At 45.6% G+C, this 24,920-nt stretch overlaps 1 protein-coding gene across 1 annotated transcript in view; it reads right to left on the bottom strand.

Moving 5' to 3' along the window:
- Nucleotides 1-21,187, bottom strand: part of LOC141131517 (cysteine repeat modular protein 2-like) — a 209,666-nt gene extending 188,479 nt beyond the window's left edge. The window contains exons 1-2 of the mRNA XM_073618879.1: nucleotides 20,906-21,187; nucleotides 12,976-13,179 (exon numbers count right to left, since the gene is read on the bottom strand). Of these exons, the coding sequence (XP_073474980.1) occupies nucleotides 12,976-13,179; nucleotides 20,906-21,086 (385 nt within the window). The 5' untranslated portion in view covers nucleotides 21,087-21,187. The remainder of the gene's footprint in view (nucleotides 1-12,975; nucleotides 13,180-20,905) is intronic.
- Between the last annotated feature and the right edge of the window lie 3,733 nt (nucleotides 21,188-24,920).

Below are 24,920 nucleotides of genomic sequence, written 5' to 3'. Positions count from 1 at the left end.
CCCCTTAATATTCATACCAGACCCAAAGGGCCTGGTAATGGACTGGGGGGATCCCATGCTGTTTTTTTTCAATGACTTTTATCTGTATTGCTGGGACCAACAATTCATTATAGCCACGAGTACTTTTAAATTACTTTTTTTCCTTTAGAAATGTCATTTTGTGCAGGGACTGTTCTAAACATGGGAAAAATGCGCCGCTTTACGGACATACTATAGACACCCCCCAGGTATGAAATTTAAAGGAATATTTTACTTTTATTGTTTCACTTTAAGCATTATTAAAATCACTGCTCCTGAAAAAACAGCCGTTTTTAAAACTTTTTTTTTTTGCATTGATACATGTCTCCTGGGGCAGGACCCGGGTCCCCAAAGACTTTTATGACAATAACTTGCATGTAAGCCTTTAAAATGAACACTTTTGATTTTTCATGTTAATGGCCCATAGACTTTAACGGTGTTCCGGCGGCTTTTACTTGTCCCGAACACCACATATTGTTCGGTGTTCGCAGAACACCGGTGTTCGCAGAACATCCGAACAACCAAAGAGCGGCCCGAACTTATGCTTGGGCTGAACCATTCGCCCATCCCTAATGTTCATCCATGTCAAGAGCCAGGCAGACAAGATGGGTGAACTAGAGATACTGTTGTACAAGGAGGATTTGGATTTTGTGGGAATTTCAGAGACCTGTTTCAACAGCTTTCATGATTGGCTGGCAACCATTCAAGGGTATACCCTTTATTGCAGGGATAGAGAGGGTAAAAAAGGGGGAGGGGTATGCCTATATATCAAGAATAATGTACAAGTTAATGTGATTGATGACATCACTAATGGAGCTAGGGAAGAGTTGGAATCCTTATGGATAGAGCTCCAAAAGGATGAAGCTAAGGGGAAAATAATACTGGGAGTATGCTATAGGCCCCCTAGCCTGAGGGAGGAGGGAGAAGCAGACCTCCTATCACAATTTGGAATAGCAGAAAGGATGGGAAGTGTTATCATAATGGGGGAGTTTAACTATCCAGACATAGACTGGGCGGAGGAGACCACGCAGGGTTGGTGCAAGGATTTTTGACACCCTAGGCGAAACCTCAATTTGCAGCCCCCCTTTGCTCCACCCCTGACTCCACCCCCTTTGCCCTACTCATGTGTACCCCAACTTTTTTTGAAGCACCCATCAAATGCAGCCTCACCAGCGCCCATCAAATGCAGCCTCACCACCACCCATCAATGCAGCCTACCAGCACCCATCAATGCAGCCTACCAGCACCCATCAATGCAGCTTACCTGCGCCCATCAATGCAGCCTACCTGCACCCATCAATGCAGCCTACCAGCGCCCATTAATGAATATTTCCTTGCTTCCATTCATTCGGGAGTCGGGACACAGACACAGTCCTCTGTTGCCGCTGCACCTCTAACACTATGTGCGAACGGACTGCCTGCTGATGCTGAGACTTAGTTGCTTGCTGCAGAAAGAAGAGAGTAGGAACACCAGTGGCTGGGCGCCCTAGGCGACTGCCTAGTTTGCCTAGTGGTAGCACCGGCCCTGAGACCACGCATTCATCTAAGGCTCAGCCGGGTCTTAAATGTCTTGCAGGACAATTTCATGAGTCGGATGGTGGACGCACCAACTAGAAATAAAGCATTACTGGATCTATTGATTACCAACAATACAGACCTGATCACGGATGTGGAAATACGCGTCAACTTAGGAAACAGCGATCACAGGTCAATTGGCTTCAGTATAAGTCACACAAATAGGAAACATAGGGGGAATACAAAGACACTGAATTTCAAAAGAGCCAACTTCCCTAAACTACGAACCTTGCTAGAAGATATAAATTGGGATAAAATCTTAGGAACAAAGAACACGGAGGAGAGATGGGTTTGCTTTAAGAGCATATTAAATAAGGGCATTAGCCAATGCATCCCATTGGGTAATAAATTTAAAAGAGCGAACAAAAGTCCTGGATGGCTTAACTCCAATGTAAAAATGCATATAAAAGAAAGGAGAAGGCCTTCAAAAAAGGTTGAGGGATCATCATCAGCATTCAGACATTATAAAGAATGCAAAAAGAAACGTAAGGGTGCAATTAGGGCAGCTAAGATAGAACACGAAAGAAGCAAAAATCCCAAGAAATTCTTTAAGTATGTAAACAGTAAAAAAAGGGAGGACAGGCCATATTGGCCCCATAAAGAATGAGGAAGGACATATGATTACAAAGAATGGGGAGATGGCGAAGGTATTGAAATTATTTTTATCCTCAGTCTTCACGAGTCAATCTGGGGGCTTCAGTAACCAAAACTGCAGTGTTTATCCTCATGACACATCACAGGAAGCACCTCCATGGTTAACAGAATTAAAATTAGACTTGGGAAACTTAACATTAATAAATCACTGGGACCAGGTGGCTTGCACCCGAGGGTCCTTAGGCAACTCAAGTCAAGTAATTGCCAGACCATTGTTCCTAATTTTTACTGACAGTCTACTGACTGGAATGGTACCAGCTGATTGGAGAAAAGCACCAATATTTAAAAAGAGCCCAAAATACATCCCTGGAAATTACAGACCAGTTAAGAACGGTATCATTAGCAGTAATCAGTATGGATTCATGAAGATTCGTTCTTGCCAAACCAATCTATTAACCTTCTATGAGTAGGCGAGTTGTCATCTAGATAAAGGAACGCCCGTAGACATGGTGTATCTGGATTTTGCAAAAGCATTTGACACAGTTCCCCATAAACGTTTACTGTACAAAATAAGGTCCATTGGCATGGACCATAGGGTGAGTACATGGATTGAAACCTGGCGACAAGGGGCGAGTTAAGAGGGTGGTGATAAATGGAGAGTACTAGGAGTGGACAGGGGTGGGTAGTGGGGTCCCCCAAGGTTTTTTTGCTGGGACCAATCCTATTTAATTTGTTCATAAACGACCTGGAGGATGGGGTAAACAGTTCAATCTCTGTATTTGCAGACAATACTAAGCTAAGCATGGCAATAACTGCTCCACAGGACGTGGAAACCTTGCAAGAAGATCTGAACAAATTAATGGGGTGGGCTTTGAGGTTTAATGTAGAAAAATGCAAAATAATGCATTTGGGTGGCAAAAATATGAATGCAATCTATACACTGGGGGAGAAAATCTGGGGGAATCTAGGATGGAAAAGGACCTGGGGGTCCTAGTATATGATAGGCTCAGCAATGGCATGCAATGCCAAGCTGCTGCTAACAAAGCAAACAGAATATTGGCATGCATTAAAAAGGGGATCAACGCCAGAGATAAAAAGATAATTCTCCTGCTCTACAAGACTCTGGTCTGGTCGCACCTAGAGTATGCTGTCCAGTTCTGGGCACCAGTCCTCAGGAAGGATGTACTGGAAATGGAGCGAGTACAAAGAAGGGCAACAAAGCTAATAATAAAAGGTCTGGAGGTTATTAGTTATGAGGAAAGATTGCGAGCACTGAACGTATTCTCTCTGTAGAAGAGACGCTTGAGAGGGGATATGATTTCAATTTACAAATACCATACCGGTGACCCCACAATAGGGATAAAAAATTTTTGCGGAAGGGAGTTTAACAAGAAAAGAGGTTTAACCTTAAACTACGTAGAGGATTCTTTACTGTAAGAGCGGCAAGGATGTGGAATTCCCTTCCACAGGCAGTGGTATCAGTGGGGCGCATCGTTAGTTTAAAAAAACTATTAGATAAGCACCTGATCGACCACAATATACAGGGATATACAATGTAATACTGACATTATAATCACACACATAGGTTGGACTTGATAGACTTGTGTCTTTTTTCAACCTCACCTACTATGTAACTATGTAATATAGTCCTACTGTGCATTATATCATGCAGCTTACCTCGCACATACAGTGCATATTACATTTATCTGTTTGAAAAAACCTTACCCTGGGGTTTTGGGAGATCTGGCAGATTAGGTATACAATCTTCCTGAAGGCACTGATGATATTGCCTTCTCAGGGGGCATCAGTGTGACCAAGGCTACGTCATTAGTGCCTTCAGGGAAACCAGGGTTTAGACATAAGAAACATAAGAAAATAAAACACTTATGTAGCATCCTCCTAGGTAGGTGCTAGGATAGTTAGATAGCTGATAAGTTGTGTTTTTGACACAGTAGGCAGTGTGGTTGTGATTGCGTGACAGGCAAAAGCATATTCTGCTCACTGTAATCAGTGAAGCTACAATCTGCTAGTTAGGTCTGCTCAGTGTGTACTGCTGCTGCTATGCTGCGTATGGCTCCATCTGCTTTCCAGAAGTTAGTAGAACATTCTGGATCATAGGTGTGGAGCTATGCAGATAGCAGAATGAATATTGATACAGCCCCAGCCTATCCCAGAGAGGCAGGCTCTGAAGGTATGCTAGGAGACTATATTTAATCAGAGAGCACACTGAGTTCTGGGTCTTGTTCCAGAGCGGAGGAGTGCAGTCTGGGAAGGGCACGCTGCTCTCCCCAGGCACAGGCTGCCATGAGGAGGCCTCAGGTAGGAGGAAAACAGAGACCCAGGTGCTTAGAAAAAGCTGACTGAGGGAAGCTGTCTTCCATAGATCTGTCTGGTATCACTGGAGGGCATCGGTTGGAAGACTGGAAGGCAGTATCCATCTGTCCTTGGGCCTTGTGAGTAGGGATGAGCTTCGTGTTCGAGTCGAACCCATGTTCGACTCGAACATCGGCTGTTCGATCGTTCGCCGAATTGCGAACGTTATGGGCCGTTCGCGCTAAATTCGTGTGGCGCGTCACGGCCCATAATTCACTGCGGCATCGCAGTGCATTGCTGGCTGATGATTGGCCAAGCATGCACTATGACCCGCATGCTTGGCCAATCACAGCGCTGTCAGTAGAGAGAGCTGTAATTGGCCAAAGCCAGGGTGGCTTTGGCCAATTACGGCTCAGGGCATTTAGTACACACCCCACACTATATAAGGCCGCCTGCACGGCGGCCCTGTGTAGTGTGTGTTCCGGTGTGCTGAGAGATAGAGAGAGAGAGAGACAGTGTCATTTGATTTGAGTTAGATAGATTAGGCAGAACAGTCAGTCAGTTAGCTGCACTTACAGTGTATTGTGTATATATATGCATCCCAGGTGTTGCATATATATATATACACTGTATTCAGTTTAGCTAGATCCGTTCCTGTTATCTTCTATCTAGACTATTTACATTTAATGCAGTGCGTCCTGCTCACAGTGTTCAGCTAGATCCGTTCCTGTTATCTTCTAGACTATTTACATTTAGTGCAGTGCGTCCTGCTCACAGTGTTCAGCTAGATCCGTTCCTGCTATTTACATTTAGTGCAGTGCGTCCTGCTCACAGTGTTCAGCTAGATCCGTTCCTGTTAAATTCCTACTGACCGGCAGGCTTGTCTGGTTACAGTATATAAAGCTACCTGAAGAAAATTACAGGTGTTCTATTTGATCCTATTAGTACCACGGTCAGGCAGCTAGACTATTTACATTTAGTACAGTGTGTCCTGCTCACAGTGTTCAGCTAGATCCGTTCCTGTTATCTTCCTACTGACAGGCAGGCTTGTCTGGTTACAGTATATAAAGCTACCTGAAGAAAATTACAGGTGTTCTATTTGATCCTATTAGTACCACGGTCAGGCAGCTAGACTATTTACATTTAGTACAGTGCGTCCTGCTCACAGTGTTCAGCTAGATCCGTTCCTGTTATCTTCCTACTGACAGGCAGGCTTGTCTGGTTACAGTATATAAAGCTACTTGAAGAAAATTACAGGTGTTCTATCCCAGCTTAGTGCAGCTACAGGCCATTAGTATGTCTGGAAGGCCAAGAAGGAGAGGCAGACAGTCACAAGCCAATAAGAGAGGGCAAGCAGGCTCTGTGTCTAGTGCTGGTCGTGGAGACGGTGCATCCTCATCAGCACGTGGCCATGGGACACGCTTGGCCTTTTTTTCGGCAGCTGGCCATGTTGAGCCGCAACATGCGGAAGACTTGGTCGAGTGGATGACCAAGCCGTCCTCATCCTCCTCATCCTCTCTCACCCATGCCCAGGGTGCTTTGTCTGGCAAAGCAGCGGCCTCTTCCCTCAGCTCAATGTCATCAGTGACTCCTTCCCTAGCTCCACCATGTCCTCATGAGGATTCCCTCGAACTGTTTGACCACAGTGTTGGGTACATGCTCCAGGAGGATGCCCAGCGTTTGGAAGGCTCTGATGACGATACTGAGCTCGATGAAGGCAGTAACATGAGCGCGGACAGAGGGGGTGCCCAAGAAGGACAGCAATCTGGCAGTCATGCTCCCCCTGCTGCAGCATACTGCCAGGTTTGCTCCAGTGATGAGGAGGGAGGGGATGATGAGGTCACTGACTCAACGTGGGTGCCTGATAGGAGAGAGGAGGAGGAGGAGGAGGAGGAGGAGGAGGAGGAGGAGGAGGAGGCGGCAGCACATCACCAACGAGGCAGGATGCCCTCCAGGGGCCAGCCTAAGGGCAGCACATTGACTGCATCACACCCCAAAGCTCCACATGTGCAGGGCGCTGCAGTCTCTGCGCGTTATTCAAAAAGTTCTTTGGTGTGGGCCTTTTTTGAGACGAGTGCATCAGATCGCACCGCTGCTATTTGCAACATATGTCTCAAGCGTATCTCGCGTGGCCAAAATATCTCCCGCTTGGGTACCACATGCTTGACCAGACATATGTTGACCTGCCATGCAGTTCGTTGGCAAGCGTATCTAAAAGACCCACACCAAAGAACAAAGAGGATCTCTCCTTGCTCCTCATCAGCTGAGATTTCCAACCCCACTAGACCTTCAGTCCTCTCTGAGACCTGCAGTGAGAGGAATGAAGGTGTAGAATTAGGTGTGTCACAGCCAAGTACTTGTGGGCAATCTGCTTTTGGTACACCGACGTCAGATTGTACCAGGCAAATTTCCCTGCCCCAGCTGCTGCACCGCCGAAAGAAGTTTGCTCCCAGCCATCCACATGCCCAGCGGTTGAATGCTAGCTTGGCAAAATTGCTAGCACTTCAACTGCTGCCTTTTCAGTTGGTAGACTCTGCCCCCTTCCGTGAGTTTGTGGAATGTGCGGTTCCTCAGTGGCAGGTACCCAAACGCCACTTTTTCTCACGGAAGGCGATTCCGGCTCTCTACCGGCATGTGGAAGGCAATGTCCATGCCTCGCTGGACAGGGCGGTCAGCGGTAAGGTGCATATTACCGCTGACTCATGGTCCAGCAGGCATGGACAGGGACGTTACCTAAGTTTCACGGCGCATTGGGTGACTCTGCTGGCAGCTGGGAAGGATGCAGGACAAGGTGCAGTAGTGTTGGAGGTTGTTCCGCCACCACGCCTCCAAAATGCTGATTGTGACACACCTCTCTCCTCCACCCCCTCCTCTTCTTCTTCCTCCATGGCCTCTTCCTCGGAACCAGCGGTGCTCCGTAGGCGTTCAAGGGGCTACGCAAGTACGCAGGCCAAAAGATGCCATGCGGTGCTTGAGCTGGTGTGCTTGGGGGACAGGAGCCACACTGGGGCAGAGGTTCTGTCAGCTCTGCAGGGGCAGGTTCAGAGGTGGTTGACGCCACGCCAACTTAAGGCAGGAATGGTGGTTTGCGACAATGGCACCAACCTCCTCTCTGCCCTCCGACAGGGACAAATGACCCATGTGCCCTGTTTGGCTCACGTCCTTAACTTGGTGGTGCAGCGGTTCTTGGGCAGGTACCCGGGCTTACAGGATGTCCTGAGGCAGGCCAGGAAAGTCTGTGTGCATTTCCGCCGGTCATATAATGCCAGTGCTCGGCTGACGGACCTCCAAAAGGAGTTTAACCTGCCCAAGAACCGCCTAATCTGTGACATGCCCACCAGGTGGAACTCAACGTTGGCCATGCTGCAGCGGCTGCACACGCAGCAGAGGGCCATCAATGAGTACCTGTGCGACTATGGCACCAGGACAGGGTCAGGGGAGCTTGGTTTTTTTTCCCCACGCCAGTGGGCCATGATCAGGGATGCATGCACTGTCCTGTCACCATTCGAGGAGGCCACGAGGATGGTGAGCAGTGACAGTGCATGCATCAGTGACACTGTCCCCCTTGTCCACCTGTTGGAGCACACGCTGCGTGGAATAATGGACAGGGCACTTGAGGCAGAACAGAGGCAGGAAGAGGAGGACTTCCTTAGCTCTCAAGGCCCCCTTTATCCAGACAGTGTTCCTGCGTGCCCGCCGATCACACAGGAAGAGGACGAGGAGGAAGAGGAGGAGGAGGAAGATTGTGTCAGTATGGAGGTGGAGCCTGGCACTCAGCATCAGCAGCAGTCTTTAAGGGATCAGTCCCAAGAAACACATGGACTTGTACGTGGCTGGGAGGAGGTGGCTGCGGACCATGTCGTTCTTAGTGACCCAGAGGACTCCGGACCGAATGCCTCAGCAAACCTACGCTGCATGGCCTCCCTGATCCTGCAAAGCCTGCGTAAGGATCCTCGTATTCGTGGTATCAAGGAGAAGGACCAATACTGGCTGGCAACCCTCCTTGATCCACGTTACAAGGGTAAGGTTGCGGACCTTATCTTGCCATCGCAGAGGGAGCAGAGGATGAAACATCTTCGGGAGGCCTTGCAGAAAGGTCTGTGCAATGCGTTCCCAGAGACTGGGAGGTTACAAACTCCTGTTTCTGGACAACGTGTTGCTGAGGCTTCGGTCAGTCAAAGAAGGAGCGGTGGAGAAGGTGGCCGTCTGACCGATGCGTTCAGACAATTTTTTGGTCCGCAGCCCCAAGGTATGATCGGTTCCAGCAACCATCGCCAGCGTCTGTTTTACATGGTGCAGGAATACCTAGGGGCAAGATCAGACTTGGACACCTTTCCCACCGAAAATCCTCTGGGTTACTGGGTCTTGAGGATGGATCACTGGCCAGAGCTTGCACAGTATGCAATTGAGCTACTGGCCTGTCCTGCATCCAGCGTTCTTTCGGAACGCACATTCAGTGCTGCTGGAGGCGTGGTAACCGATCACAGGGTGCGTCTGTCCACCGACTCGGTCGATCGGCTGACCTTCATAAAAATGAATGAGTCTTGGATCACCACCAGCTACCAAGCACCTGATGCTGATGTAACCGAATAATTTTTTTTGAAATCTCAGATCCCTTCAAAGACTGCCTATGCTGATGCTGAGTGACTATCCCTGAGTAATTATCCTCTTCCTCCTCAATCATCACGCTGATAGCTTGTAAGAACATTTTTGGTTCTGGGCGCCACCACCAGTGCCTAAGGCACAATTTTTCAGCCCCTGTTTAACAGGGGCGTGTAATTACAATTTTTGATGTAATACTTTGCAGCAGGGCTCGTTCCTGCATTCCAACTAGAGTGTCTGTGAGGGGTTGCAGTGTTGTGGCACCAGCACCAGTGCCTAGGGCCCAATTTTTCTGCCCCTGTCTAACAGGGGCGTGTAATTACAATTTTTGATGCAATACTTTGCAGCAGGGCTCGTTCCTGCGTTCCAACTAGAGTGTCTGTGAGGGGTTGCAGTGTTGTGGCACCAGCACCAGTGCCTAAGGCCCAATTTTTCTGCCCCTGTCTAACAGGGGCGTGTAATTACAATTTTTGATGCAATACTTTGCAGCAGGGCTCGTTCCTGCGTTCCAACTAGAGTGTCTGTGAGGGGTTGCAGTGTTGTGGCACCAGCACCAGTGCCTAAGGCCCAATTTTTCTGCCCCTGTCTAACAGGGGCGTGTAATTACAATTTTTGAAGCAATAATTTGCAGCAGGGCTCGTTCCTGCGTTCCAACTAGAGTGTCTGTGAGGGGTTGCAGTGTTGTGGCACCAGCACCAGTGCCTAAGGCCTAATTTTTCAGCTCCTGTTCAACAGGGGCATGTAATTACAATTCTTGATCTAATATTTCACAGCAGGGCCCTGTGAGGGCTTACAGTGTTGTGGCCACAGCAACACCTAAGGCCCAAATTTCTGCTGAGTATATAGGGCAGGACCCTACTTTCAAACATCTAACTTACAAACGACTCCTACTTGCAAACGGAAGGAGACAACAGGAAGTGAGATGAAATCTACCCCTAGGAAGGGAAATTCTCTCCTGTAAGAGTTAATATGGGAAAACAAGTTCTCCTTTCCACTGATGCTTTCCAATCCTTGTTCCACAAAAAAACCCAAATTTTCAAAAAACATTTTTCATTGGGACAAAAAAGTGAGGTGAAATCTTCTGAAGAGGAGGAAAGACAGCAAAACAAATGTCACAGGGGTGATAACCCTTCCCTATGTTTTCCAAAAAGCTTAGAAAAGATTTTTTGGCTGGAGCTAAACACGTTAAAAATGTTCAAAATTACAAACAGATTCTACTTAACAACAAACCTACAGTCCCTGTCTTGTTTGCACCGCCTGTATACTGCTGTTCAGAGTATATAGGGCCTGGTGGCCCCACACCTTTCCTTATTTTAATTTGGGTGCGGGGTTCCCCTTAATATCCATACAAGACCCAAAGGGACTGGTAATGGACTGGGGGGTACCCATGCCGTTTGTCTCACTGATTTTCATCCATATTGCCATGACCCGACATGACATTAAACCCGCAAGCAGTTTTAAATGAGATTTTTTCCTTTAAAAATGACATTTGGTGCAGGGACTGTTCTAAACATGGGAAACACGCGTCACTTTACAGGCATACTATAGACACCCCCCAGGTACGATATTTAAAGGAATATTTCACTTTTTTTTTTTTACTTTAAGCATCATTAAAATCACTGCTCCCGAAAAAACGGCCGTTTTTAAAAGTTTTTTTTGCATTGATACATGTCCCCTGGGGTAGGACCCGGGTCCCCAAACCCTTTTTAGGACAATACCATGCAAATTAGCCTTTAAAATGAGCACTTTTGATTTCGAACGTTCGAGTCCCATAGACGTCAATGGGGTTCTAACGTTCGTGCGAACTTTCGGTCCGTTCGCGGGTTCTGGTGCGAACCGAACCGGGGGGTGTTCGGCTCATCCCTACTTGTGAGTACAGACATTGCTGGATCTTGGGGACCTTTAGATACCCCTCTGGTGCCAAGTTATAGTCAGCTGTGGGTCTGTTAAAGGGGACACCTGCTGGTGGTCCTGAAGAGCTCTGTCCAAATATTGTCCACTAAGAGAAGGGACTTTGCTCTACAAGTTCTCCTAATACTTAAAGCAGGAAGGAAGAATAAGTTCTCAGTGTACATAGTTCTCATTCTCGGAGTATCCTACCACATCCCTATCCACGTTCTCCAAAAATGAAAACAACATCCCCTAGACTGGTCATTGAAGAAACAAGTGAAAGTGTTGTGTGCACTGGCTGTGGAAAATACTGTGTACATGGCAGTGGGGCTGAAGTTTGAGAAGAAATGGGCAAAATACCAGAGGCACCTACATGAGTAGCGCTACACTAAAAAAAATACTGTTTTAGATTACTTTACATCAGCATGCAGAGATGTATGTTGATGTGAATTTTAGCAAAATAGGGGAAAGGTCCACCTTAAAGCGGGGGTCCACCTATCTATCGTTTTTTTTTTTTTGAGTTCATTCACAAACTTTTCTTCTCAGCATTACATACTCACATATTATGTGTAATATGTCCGCCTGTGTCAGATTTCGTCGGAAAGAATAACTTATATTATTCACTGCAGGCGGTTTCCATCTTCATTGTGGGCATTTGAAGCCCACAAGCATTTATTTCCTGGATGTGGTGAATGCTGTGCTCCCAGCATTCACCGCTCGTTCCCGCACATGCTCAGTGGCATCCTGGGAAGCCTGAGACTAGCTCCCAGGAGTCTAGGAGAGGCTAGAAACACGCCTACTCCCACGGGAGGAGAACCAGGAAGTGCAAAGAAGAATAGAAAAATAAAAGGTAATTACGGCGATTTAAATTTTTTTAAACGGCATGTCAGCATCTAGTCAAGGAAGAGAATACATACAGATATTGTTCAAAATTTGGGTGGAACCCCGCTTTAAGGAAAAGAGTGTTGCCATGAACAGTCCGGTGCCTTCCATCTGCGATAATACAACTCTCTGCAGATTCTGTCAGAAACTACTTGGCATCTAGGTGTTAATTTCTATCTTTAGACCTTATTGTCTCCTTTCAAATTCTAATTTGGGAACATCTGTCTACTTTTGAATTAAAAGCATATCCATAAAATTTTGAACTCACATCTCAACTTTTGATAAGATAACCCACTTTTACATTAATGTTACATCTCAACTATATTTACTATCTCCCCATTCAATGTTATCTTTACAAGGACAAAAATACTTACTATATTATATTTGTCAGACCAGTATCTCAACTCGTCAGATTTTAGTTTACTATAGTCAGATCAGTGAGCGATCATTCCCGTATGCTAATGGCTATTGCAATTTAATGTTATCATTACCCTTTAACGGTCTTGGATGGTATATGGATATTGGCTTGGGAAATTTTTGTGTGGTCCTCGGCTGAAGAGAGTGCAATTTATTCTGCTTTGAAGCCCAGACCTCCAGGTTTGTGCTCCCTCGTCTTATGCATGTTATTATATCACCTGACCTCAACAAAATTTCTATAAGAGAGTCCGGGGAAAATGCATCAACCTGCAGTACCAATTTCCATCCTTTTTAATATTGCCCGTTACTGCTATATGTTCACGAGTCAAAAGTCTCACTGCTAGTAGATAACACTGAATTTTCACCTAGGTTTTACAATGTCTTAGAAGTTTGGTTAAGTCCTGCAATTCAGATTTGTGGTCATCTTATTAATACTATTGTAACCGAATGTTCAGGAGTAGCAACAGGCAGGCAGGATTCCTGTTTATGAGGGGAATGAAGGACTAGCAGACATTTCCATGTGACCACACTAAAGCATGATCCACGTTGTCTTTTAAAGTAGTAAAACTGCTTCAAGATCATATATCATACATCTTTTCATCTCCCATTGATCACTAATGTGCAAGGTAAAGTATATATAAAAACGATACAAGCAGACAATATGATACATGTTTGGTCTGGTACCTTGTAGGCAGTATATTAAATAGCATTCTCCACTTTGAAGCTTGTAGTTGCTCTTGCATTTCTGACAGCTATTAGCATTAGTGCAAAGATCACAGTTTAGTGGGCATGATTCACAGGTGTAGGTGTTCCGCTCCGGGTAAAAGCCACGTGGACAGTGCAGCTTGCAGCGGCTGCGGTGAAGAAAGCGTTCTGTCCCATCTTCATCTATTGAATCAAAATAAAGTATTTAATAAACGTATGAATTAATTAAAGTATAGTACAGTAAAACCTTGGTTTGAGAGTAATTTTTTTAACAAATTTGACTTGATATACAAGCGATGGCATGATATACAAGTAGCGTCATGTCACAACTGAGTATAAAAGAGAAGAGAGGCACCTCTAAGTGTAGCAATACAGTTACATTTAATGAAGGTAGAACATTTAGAAACTCACATGGTTGATGATTAAAACAGGCACATCTAAGTATGCAGGCATCTGGGGTAAAGCTGTCCACATAGACCATCCTTCTCACCACTATTGACGTCGTCCCTTCCACGCTGCACTCCATGAGTGCTTCAAGCCTTGCTTTCAGATCGCTCTACTGCAGGGTAGTCTTCATGGTCACGATTGCAGACTGACATCGGTGAGAGCCGGCGGTGCGGGAGATGGTCGATGTGGACTGCTTTATCCCGGATGCCTGCATATTTAGATATGTCTCTTTAATTTATCAACCATGTGAGCTGCTAAATGTTGTACATTCTTTAAATGTAACCATATTGCTACACTTAGAGGTGCCTCTCTACTCTTTTATACTCTGTAGCTCCTACTGGATTTTGCTTCTAAATCTCTTGTGAAGGCTTCCATTTGTGGATGGGCATTTTATGGTTACACAACCTATCACATTGCTATAATCTTTTTATATGGACTATACATGGAAGGACTTATGAATAAATGGTTGTGGAATGAATCATTTGAGTTTCCATTATCTCTTATGGGCAAATTCGCTTTGATATACGAGTGCTTTGGATTACAAGCATGTTTCCGGAACTAATTATGCTCGCAATCCAAGGTTTTACTGTATATCTAAAAATCAAAATGTTTATTTACATTTTTGAATAATAGAGGGGAGTTAAACAGATAGGGGATATTTCTATTCATTTCCTGCTCTGTAGACTTACCAGGAAGTGAGAGGATATCCTTCCAAAATGAGCATAACCCCTCCTAGACAGTTGCCATGGGTACAAGTGTTCCCACTGGAAGATTTTTGCTCTATTCCTCTTCTTGTGACAAGTCAACATTTTTAGATTCACCTCACTTCTATTCCTGGTGACACTGGTGATTAGGACAATTAGAAAGATTAAATCTCTCTAACTAGGACACAGAAATTAAGACTGACAGGGTTTCAAGCACCATTTTTTCTCAATCCAAAAAAAATAAAAACCTGCCTTTAGTTATATTTTAAGTACAACTCCAGCCAAAATGTTTTTCCCTTTGAGGCTGGGTTCACACTGCTGCGAATTCTATTGCGAATTTGAGCCGTTGCGATCGCTCAAATTCGCAAGTCATTTAAATTACATAGATTAACATTAGTGCCGTTCACATCGACGCGTTGCGAATAAAACCTGCGTGAAAAAAAGGTCCTGTGCGAGTTTACTGCGTTGCGTTGCGAATTTAGTCTCCATAGACATCAATGTAAATCGTTCTTGAATCGCATTGATTGGTTCACATATGTGCGAATTCCACCACACTACTCTCCACAAAAACCAGGAAGTACACAGGAAGTTAAGACCCTTTTTTTTTTTACATTATGATTCCATTGGCTAGACTATCAATCGCAGCTATATCCAACTCCTGAAATTCGCGGTAAAATCGCGGTAAAATCGCGGTAAAATCGCGGTAAATTCGCGGTAAAATCGCGGTAAATTCGCACTGCAGCAGTGTGAACCCAGCCTCAGGGAGGGCTTAAGGTGATGAGACATTTCTCCAATGAGAACACAAACTCAAACAAGGACACCTACAGTATTTAGCAGAGTGGGAAAGGGTTAGGTTATATGAATATTTTCTTCAATTATCCAATTGTGTATAAAGCAAAATCCCGTTTGCTCATTAAATCTGCACGACTGGATATATAAATATTCACACAATGTATTTGGGCTGATTTACTAGAGAAGTTGAAAATCCTACCCAATAAATTGTGTGAACATTCACTTGATTATGCACAGAAATAAATAAACAGGAAAATATAAAACCTCTCTTACAGTGAACTGTACTGGTTCGAAACTTGTTTAAGTCAAGTTAACCAGAAAAAGGACTTTTACTTACCCGTTTCTCCTCTTCTGCAGGCTCCTTCCATGCTGCTACAATTGGTCTCCAGGGCCATCTTTAATATTGATTGGACCCTGGGCAAACATTTTTTTGGGGGCCCCCCCTCCATGCAGTTTTGCTATACACCTGCTCTGAGATATACAATAAATAGCCGCTAGACTCAAAATCAGTTTACTGAATCAGATCAGGCAGCAATTGTGATTGGTTGCCGGAGGTTACAGTGTATCATTACCGCTCACTGACTGGCTGCTAGAGGTCACAGCACACATTAAGGCTCACTGATTATTTTCTGGAGGTTACAGAACATGACTTTTGCTTGTTGGTTGGTTGCTAGAGATCACTGTACATCAATACTGCTTGGTTGCTAAAGGTTACTGAACATCCTTACCACTCACTAATTGGTTGCTAGAAGTTACTGCACATTATTACTGCTCACTGATTTGTTGCTAGAGGTTACTGCATATCCTTACCACTCAATGATTGGTTGCAAGAGGTTAGTGCACATCATTACTGCTCACTGATTGGTTCCTAAAGGTTATAGCACATCATCTCCTCACTGACTGCACACCATGGACTGGGGAGGTGAGGGGACCCATCAATAAACAGAAAACTCCTAGGGATCCTAGAACTCCAGGGATCAGTGGCAATGGTGGGGGATGGGGGACGGGTGTGATCAGTGGCAATGCTGGGGGGTTGATGGCAGGGCTGGACTGGGACAAAAATGTGGCCCTGTACTTAATCCAGACCGGCCCAGGGCACAACACATCAGCGTACAGAGCACATGAGGGCACAGCACATCAGGGTACAGCACACCAGGCCACATCAGGGTACAGCACATCAGGGCACAGCACATCAGGGTACAGCACATCAGGGTACAGAGCACAGCACATCAGGGTACAGAGCACAGCACATCAGGGCACAGCACATCAGGGTACAGCACATCAGGGTACAGAGCCCAGCACATCAGCCTACAGGGCACAACACATCAGGGTATAGGACACAGCACATCAGGGCACATCACATCAGGGTACAGGGCACAGCACATCAGGGCACAGGGCACAGCACATCAGGGTACAGGGCACAGCACATCAGGACACAGCACATCAGGGTACAGGGCACAGCACATCAGGGCACAGGGCACAGCACATCAGGGTACAGGGCACAGCACATCAGGACACAGCACATCAGGGTACAGGATATCAGGGAACATCAGGGCACAGGTCGCAGTACATCAGGGCACAGCACATCAGAGTACAGAGCCCAGCACATCAGGGCACAAGGCACATCAGGGTACAGAGCCCAGCACATCAGGGTACAAGGTACATCAGGGCACAACACATCAGGGTACAGGGCACATCAGGGCACAGCAAATCAGGGTACAGGGCACAGCACATCAGGGTACAGGATATCAGGGAACATCAGGGCACAGGTCACAGTACATCAGGGCACAGCACATCAGGGTACAGAGCCCAGCACATGAGGGCACAAGGCACATCAGGGTACAGAGCCCAGCACATCAGGGTACAAAGTACATCAGGGCACAACATATCAGGGTACAGGGCACATCAGGGCACAGCACACCAGGCCATATCAGGGTACAGAGCCCAGCACATTAGGGCACAGCACATCAGGGTACAGCACATCAGGGTACAGCACATCAGGGTACAGAGCCCAGCACATCAGCATACAGGGCACATCAGGGCACAACACATCAGGGTACAGGACATCAGGGCACATGAGGGCATAGGTCACAGTACATCAGGGCACACGACATTGAGGCACAGCACATCAGGGCACAGGGCATCGGGGCTCGGGGCACAAGGCACATCGGGGCATGGGGCACAGCACATCAGGGCACAGGGCACATCAGGGCATGGCGCACATCAGGGCACGGTGCACATCAGGGCATGGGCACATAGCACATCAGGGCACATAGCATATTAGGGCATGGGGCACATCAGGGCACATAGCACATCAGGGCACGGGGCACATCAGGGCACATAGCACATCAGGGCATGGGGCACATCAGGACACATAGCACATCAGGGCACAGCACATCAGTGTACAGCACATCAGGGTACAGAGCCCAGCACATCAACGTACAGGGCACATCAGGGCACAACACATCAGGGTACAGGGCACAGCACATCAGGACACAGCACATCAGAGTACAGGACATCAGGGCACATCAGGACACAGGTCACAGTACATCAGGGCACAGGACATCTGGGCACAGCACACCGGGGCACAAGGCACATCGGGGCAAATCAGGGCACAGCACATCAGGGAACAGGACATCTGGGCACAAGGCACATCAGGGCACAGGGCACATCAGGCACGGGGCACATCAGGGCACATAGCACATCAGGGCATGGGGCACATAGCACATCAGGGCACATAGCACATTAGGGCATGGGGCACATCAGGGCACATGGAACATCAGGGCACGGGGCACATTAGGGCACATCAGGGCACATAGCACATGGCACCTTGGGGCACATCAGGGCACATCAGGGCTCGGGGCACATGGCACATCAGGGCACATAATGGCACATCAGGGCACATAATGGCACATGGCACATCAGGGCACATGATGGGGCACATGGCACATTATGGGGCACATAAGGGCACATGGCACATTATGGGGCACATCATGGCACATTATGGGGCACATCAGGGCACATGGCACATTATGGGGCACATCATGGCACATGGCACATTATGGGGAACATTGTTTATTGGCCAGCATTTAGAGTAGCGCAGGAAGCGTCTGTGATAGGTTCTCTCTCATGTCACGCAGCGTGCTCCCCGGCGGCCCCTCCTCTCTTCTCGTCCATCCCAGATGATGTCACAAGCAAATGGGGATGGACGAGAAGAGAGGAGGGGAGAAGAGAGTAGTAGGGGAGGCAGAGGTGAGCTGTGTTGGAAGAGGAATTCCAGGGTATACACTGGTGCTAGGGTTGCTAGCTCTTGGTGTCTTGGAAGCTGGGTTTTGGACTGTCGGGAGGCACCAATGTACCCTCTCTACCTGTGGCAACAGAACGATTGCACAGATTACAGAGAAAAAAAATATCTACAACCCTGCTTACAGCATTTTAAAGGCATAAAACATGGGGAGATGTGCATTTGTTGCAGTGATGTACTAAAAATTTTTTTTTTTTTTTTTTTTTACACTTACTGTATACTCTGTGACTTCAGTAGGAAAATTACATATCTACCTCTGCATGGCAACATGAGTCAGTAATGTGGAACTTTCAAGTGTCAGTATGGGATCAAGATAAGTGCTATCAAGATAAGTACTGCCTATTGAGAAGATAAACTCTAACTACTTTGCCCAAAATTACAGAAAGGGGTGAAGGTTAACCTGCAGGCTAGGCTCCCATTTTTAATTCTTAATGGCACCCCAATGCACCTTGCTAATGTGTACCATGAGTTTTAGGTGGCACGTTTTAAAAGAGAATCATGCACTTCTTTTGTGCAAGTTTTCAAAAAAATTGTGCAAAAACACACACACACATACATTGCATACATACAGTGCAATAAATATGATTACATATATTTATGTTTATTTAATAGAAGTTCACAAAATAATCTACTACAATTATTGAATCAATCTTCTGTTTTATAAAGATAATAATAATAGTGAGCTAAATTTTGTATATAAACTTAATAATGAACTCCAGTGAATATGTGACAAACCATGATCTAAAAAAAAATATAGAACACATTTCAAATAGTTGCAGCTGTTTTTCATGGATACAATTAGTCACATTATTTATAGTTTGCAGGTTCTTTTTTACTTATATCAGCGCTTTAGTAATTTATTTCACAAATCTTCTGTTTTAGTTATTGAAAAAACAAAGATTATTTTACAATGGCTGAAAGTATTTTCACAGTGAATAACTATTGGCAACAGCCCTTAACTGTATCAAGGCATAAAACAATTTACAGTATCTCACATAAGTGAGTACACTCCTCACATTTTTGTAAATGTGTTATTATATCTTTTCATGGGACAACACTGAAGAAATGACACTTTGCTACAATGTAATGAGTATTGATTGTACAGCTTGCATAACAGTGTAAATTTGTTGTCCCCTCAAAATAACTCAACACACACCAATTAATTTCTAAACCACCAGCAACAAAAGTGAGTACATCCCTAAGTGAAAATGTCCAAATTTGGCCCAAATTTGTCATGTGACTCGTTAGTGTTACAAGGTCTCAGGTGTGAATGGGGAGCAGGTGTGTTAAATTTGGTGTTATCGCTCTCACTCTCTCAATCTGGTCACTGGAAGTTCAACCTCATGTCAAAGAACTCTCTAAGGATCTGAAAAAAAGAATTGCTCTACATAAAGATAGCCTAGGCTATAAGAAGATTGCCAAGACCCTGAAACTGAGTTACAGCATGGTGGCCAAGACCATACAGCGGTTTAACAGGACAGGTTCCACTCAGAACAGGCCTCGCCATGGACAACCATAGAAGTTGAGTGCATGTGCTCAGCGTCATATCCAGAGGTTGTCTTTGGGAAATAGATGTATGAGTGCTGCCAGCATTGCTGCAGAGGTTGAAGGGGTCAGTGCTCAGACCATATGTTGCACACTGCATCAAATTGGTCTGCAAGGCTGTCATCCCAGAAAGAAGCCTCTTCCAAAGATGATGCACAAGAAACCCTGCAAACAGTTTGCTGAAGACAAGCAGATTAAGGGCATGGATTATGGAACCATGTCCTGTGGTCTGATGAGACCAAGATAAACTTAAGCGTCAAGCGTGTGTGGCAGAAATCAGGTGAGGAGTACAAAGACAAGTGTGTCTTGCCTACAGTCAAGCATGGGGGTGGGAGTGCCATGGTCTGGGGCTGCATAAGTGCTACTGGCACTGGGGAGCTACAGTTCATTAAGGGAACCCCAAATGCCAACATGTACTGTGACATACTGAAGCAGAGCAGAGCATGATTCCATCCCTTCAGAGACTGGGTCGCAGGGCAGTATTCCAACATGATAACGACCCCAAACACATCTCCAATACTACCACTGCCTTGCTAAAGAAGCTGAGGGTAAAGGTGATGGACTGGCCAAGCATGTCTCCAGACCTAAACCCTATTAAGCTTCTGTGGGGCATCCTCAAACGGAAGGTGGAGAAGCACAAGTTCTTTAACATCCACCAGCTCTGTGATGTCATCACGGAGGAGTGGAAGAGGACTCAAGGTGACCTGTGAAGCTCTGGTGAACTCCATGCCCATGAGGATTAAGGCAGTGCTGAAAAATAATGGTGTCCACACAAAATATTGACACTTTGGGCCCAATTTGGACATTTTCACTTAGGGGTGTACTCACTTTTGTTGCCAGTGGTTTAGACATTAATGGCTGTGTGTTGAGTTATTTTGAGGGGACAGCAAATTTACACTGTTATACAAGCTATAAACTCACTACTTTACATTGTAACAAAGTGTCATGTCTTCATTGTTGTCACATGAAAAGATATAATAAATATTTACAAAAATGTGAGGGGTGTACTCACTTTTGTGAGATACTGTATATCTACATAGCAATACATGTGGCTGTGGTTATAGTAAATGCATTATCAGCTCTCAGCAAAGACAAAGACTAGGACAAAGTTACTTACCTATCCCACACTCTGTACACCCGTAGGGCTCCTGTCCAATACATTCCTCACAACTTGGGTGACAGTTCACACACTGATCATTAAGAACAAACTGTCCATTGGGACATGTCAAGGCTGACGAATGGCCAGATAGGTGCAGGAGAAGAAGCGCAAAGAAGCATACTTTTGTTGTTGACTTCATTTTCCCTCACAAAGTTCCTTTGCCAGTCTCTGGCTGACTAACAGGTGTGTTCTGACAATGGACAGGGAGTGAGGTTTTCCTCTCAAAGAAATCAGTTACCAGTATGAAACAGGAGCCCCAGACTGGTCAAACCGGTTTGCCTTTCTCTTCCATGTTCTCTTCCATGTTAGATCAAATTCCAGAATTATTCATGGAAAAAAACATGCCTGGAAAGGGTATTTTAGCTGCTAATCTAGTCTTGTTGTTTAGTACCAGACTTGTAGATGCTCCAGATTAAAGTCCCTTTCAGAAATGAAATGTTCAGCTATATCATGATTTATTATAATAATATCTACAAAATAATTAACTCTTTACTACGTATTTCTATTCAAGATCAGTACATTTTCATTAGCTTCTATTTAGAACTGTTTCCTTATTTTATAATTGAATGCCTAATATAGAAAACATAAAAATTCATTTCAAAAGATACCCTCTACTGTCTATATTTGTAAATAGATTTTGCTTATTAATTACCACAGAGTTAGCTGCAGTGGCAGCTGGTGAAGTTTTAGGATGGGGAGCACCAGACCCTGCACTTCCTTTTTTGACCCCTCCAGCTTCTCATAAGCCACACCCCTTATATAATCCTCCCACTCCATCCCCTGTATTCCCCTTTTTTGCACCCATAGTGTCAAGAGTATACAGCTCAGCATCACAGAACAGAGTACACAGTCCCAGAATCACAGGAGAGAGTATACAGCCCCAGCATCACAGGACAGAGTAAACAGCCCCAGCTTTATAGGACAGATTATACAGTCTCAGAATCACAGGAGAGAGTATACAGCTCAACCTCACAGTTCAGGGTATACAGCCCCAGCATCACAGAACAGGAGTATACAGCCCCAGCATCACACGACAGAGTATACAGTCCCAGAATCACAGAACAGGATTATACAGCTCCAGCATCACAGGACAGAGTATACAGCCCCAGAATCAGAGGAGAGAGTATACAGCTCAGCCTCACAGATCAGGGTATACAGCTCCAGAATCACAGAACAGGAGTATACAGCCCCAGCATCACAGCTCAGGGGTATACAGCCCCAGCATCACAGATCAGAGTATACAGCCCCAGCATCACAGGACAGAGTATACAGCTCAGCCTCACAGATCAGGGTATACAGCTCAGCCGCACAAATCAGGGTATATAGCTCAGCCTCACAGATCATGTTATATAGCTCAGCATTACAGATCAGGGTATATAGCTCAGCACTACAGATCAGGGTATATAGCTCAGTGTTACAGATCAGGGTATATAGCTCAGCCTCACAGATCAGGGTATATAGCTCAGCCTCACAGATCAGGGTATATAGCTCAGCATTACAGGTCAGGGTATATAGCTCAGCCTCACAGATCAGGGTATATAGCTCAGCATCACAGATCGGGGTATATAGCTCAGCCTCACAGATCATGGTATACAAGTATACATCATCTGTCCTGTATACAGCTGGCTATATACACCCACCTACCTTCCTGTATTTAGAGACCTTCCTCCATCATCATTGACTGCAGATATCCATCATCTGTATACAGCTATATACACAGTAACAGGACAGATGATGTATATCTGCAGTCAATGATGATGGAGGAAGGTCTCTATTAGGGATGAGCTTCGTGTTCGAGTCGAACCCATGTTCGACTCGAACATCGGCTGTTCGATCGTTCGTCGAATTGCGAACGATATGGGCCGTTCGCGCCAAATTCGTGTGGCGCGTCACGGCCCATAATTCACTGCGGCATCGCAGTGCATTGCTTGCTGATGATTGGCCAAGCATGCACTATGACCCGTATGCTTGGCCAATCACAGCGCCGCCTTAACAGAGAGCCGTAATTGGCCAAAGCCAAGGAGGCTTTGGCCAATTATGGCTCAGGGGATTTAGTACACGCCCCACACTATATAAGGCCGCCTACACGGCGGCCCTGTGCAGTGTGTTCCGGTGTGCTGAGAAATAGAGAGCGAGAGAGACAGTGTCATTTCATTTGAGTTAGCTAGATTAGGCAGGACAGTCAGTCAATTAGCTGCACTTAAAGTGTATTGTCTATATATATATGCATCCCAGGTGTTGCATATATATATATATACACTGTATTCAGTTTAGCTAGATCCGTTCCTGTTATCTTCTAGACTATTTACATTTAGTGCAGTGCGTCCTGCTCACAGTGTTCAGCTAGATCCGTTCCTGTTATCTTCTTACTGACAGGCAGGCTTGTCTTGTTACAGTATTTTGAAGAAAATTACTGGTGTTCTTTTGATCCTATTAGTACCACAGTCAGGCAGCTAGACTATTTACATTTAGTGCAGTGCGTCCTGCTCACAGTGTTCAGCTAGATCCGTTCCTGTTATCTTTTTACTGACAGGCAGGCTTGTCTTGTTACAGTATTTTGAAGAAAATTACTGGTGTTCTTTTGATCCTATTAGTACCACAGTCAGGCAGCTAGACTATTTACATTTAGTGCAGTGCTTCCTGCTCACAGTGTTCAGCTAGATCCGTTCCTGTTCTCTTCTTACTGACAGGCAGGCTTGTCTTGTTACAGTATATAAAGCTACCTGAAGAAAATTACTGGTGTTCTTTTGATCCTATTAGTACCACAGTCAGGCAGCTAGACTATTTACATTTAGTGCAGAGCGTCCTGCTCACAGTGTTCTGCTAAACCTACAAGTTAGTGGGGTGCGTCCTGCTCACAGTGTTCAGCTAGATCCGTTTCTGTTATCTTCTTACTGACAGGCAGGCTTGTCTTGTTACAGTAAATACAGCTACCTGAAGAAAATTGCTTGTGTTCTTTTGATCCTATTAGTACCACAGTCAGGCAGCTAGACTATTTACAGTTAGTGCAGTGCGTCCTGCTCACAGTGTTCTGCTAAACCTACAAGTTAGTGGGGTGCGTCCTGCTCACAGTGTTCAGCTAAACCTACAAGTTAGTGGGGTGCGTCCACCTCACAGTGTTCAGCTAAACCTACAAGCTAGTGGGGTGCGTCCTGCTCACAGTGTTCAGCTAGATCCGTTTCTGTTATCTTCGTACTGACAGGCAGGCTTGTCTTGTTACAGTAAATACAGCTACCTGAAGAAAATTGCTTGTGTTCTTTTGATCCTATTAGTACCACAGTCAGGCAGCTAGACTATTTACAGTTAGTGCAGTGCGTCCTGCTCACAGTGTTCTGCTAAACCTACAAGTTAGTGGGGTGCGTCCTGCTCACAGTGTTCAGCTAAACCTACAAGTTAGTGGGGTGCGTCCACCTCACAGTGTTCAGCTAAGCCTACAAGCTAGTGGGGTGCGTCCTGCTCACAGTGTTCAGCTAGATCCGTTTCTGTTATCTTCTTACTGACAGGCAGGCTTGTCTTGTTACAGTAAATACAGCTACCTGAAGAAAATTGCTTGTGTTCTTTTGATCCTATTAGTACCACAGTCAGGCAGCTAGACTATTTACAGTTAGTGCAGTGCGTCCTGCTCACAGTGTTCTGCTAAACCTACAAGTTAGTGGGGTGCGTCCTGCTCACAGTGTTCAGCTAAACCTACAAGTTAGTGGGGTGCGTCCACCTCACAGTGTTCTGCTAAACCTACAAGCTAGTGGGGTGCGTCCTGCTCACAGTGTTCAGCTAGATCCGTTTCTGTTATCTTCTTACTGACAGGCAGGCTTGTCTTGTTACAGTAAATACAGCTACCTGAAGAAAATTGCTTGTGTTCTTTTGATCCTATTAGTACCACAGTCAGGCAGCTAGACTATTTACAGTTAGTGCAGTGCGTCCTGCTCACAGTGTTCTGCTAAACCTACAAGTTAGTGGGGTGCGTCCTGCTCAC

Source organism: Aquarana catesbeiana, linkage group LG03 (genome assembly GCF_042186555.1).
Source record: "Aquarana catesbeiana isolate 2022-GZ linkage group LG03, ASM4218655v1, whole genome shotgun sequence".
NCBI classification, from domain to species: domain Eukaryota; kingdom Metazoa; phylum Chordata; class Amphibia; order Anura; family Ranidae; genus Aquarana; species Aquarana catesbeiana.
This window is presented reverse-complemented; position numbering and strand designations above follow the sequence as displayed.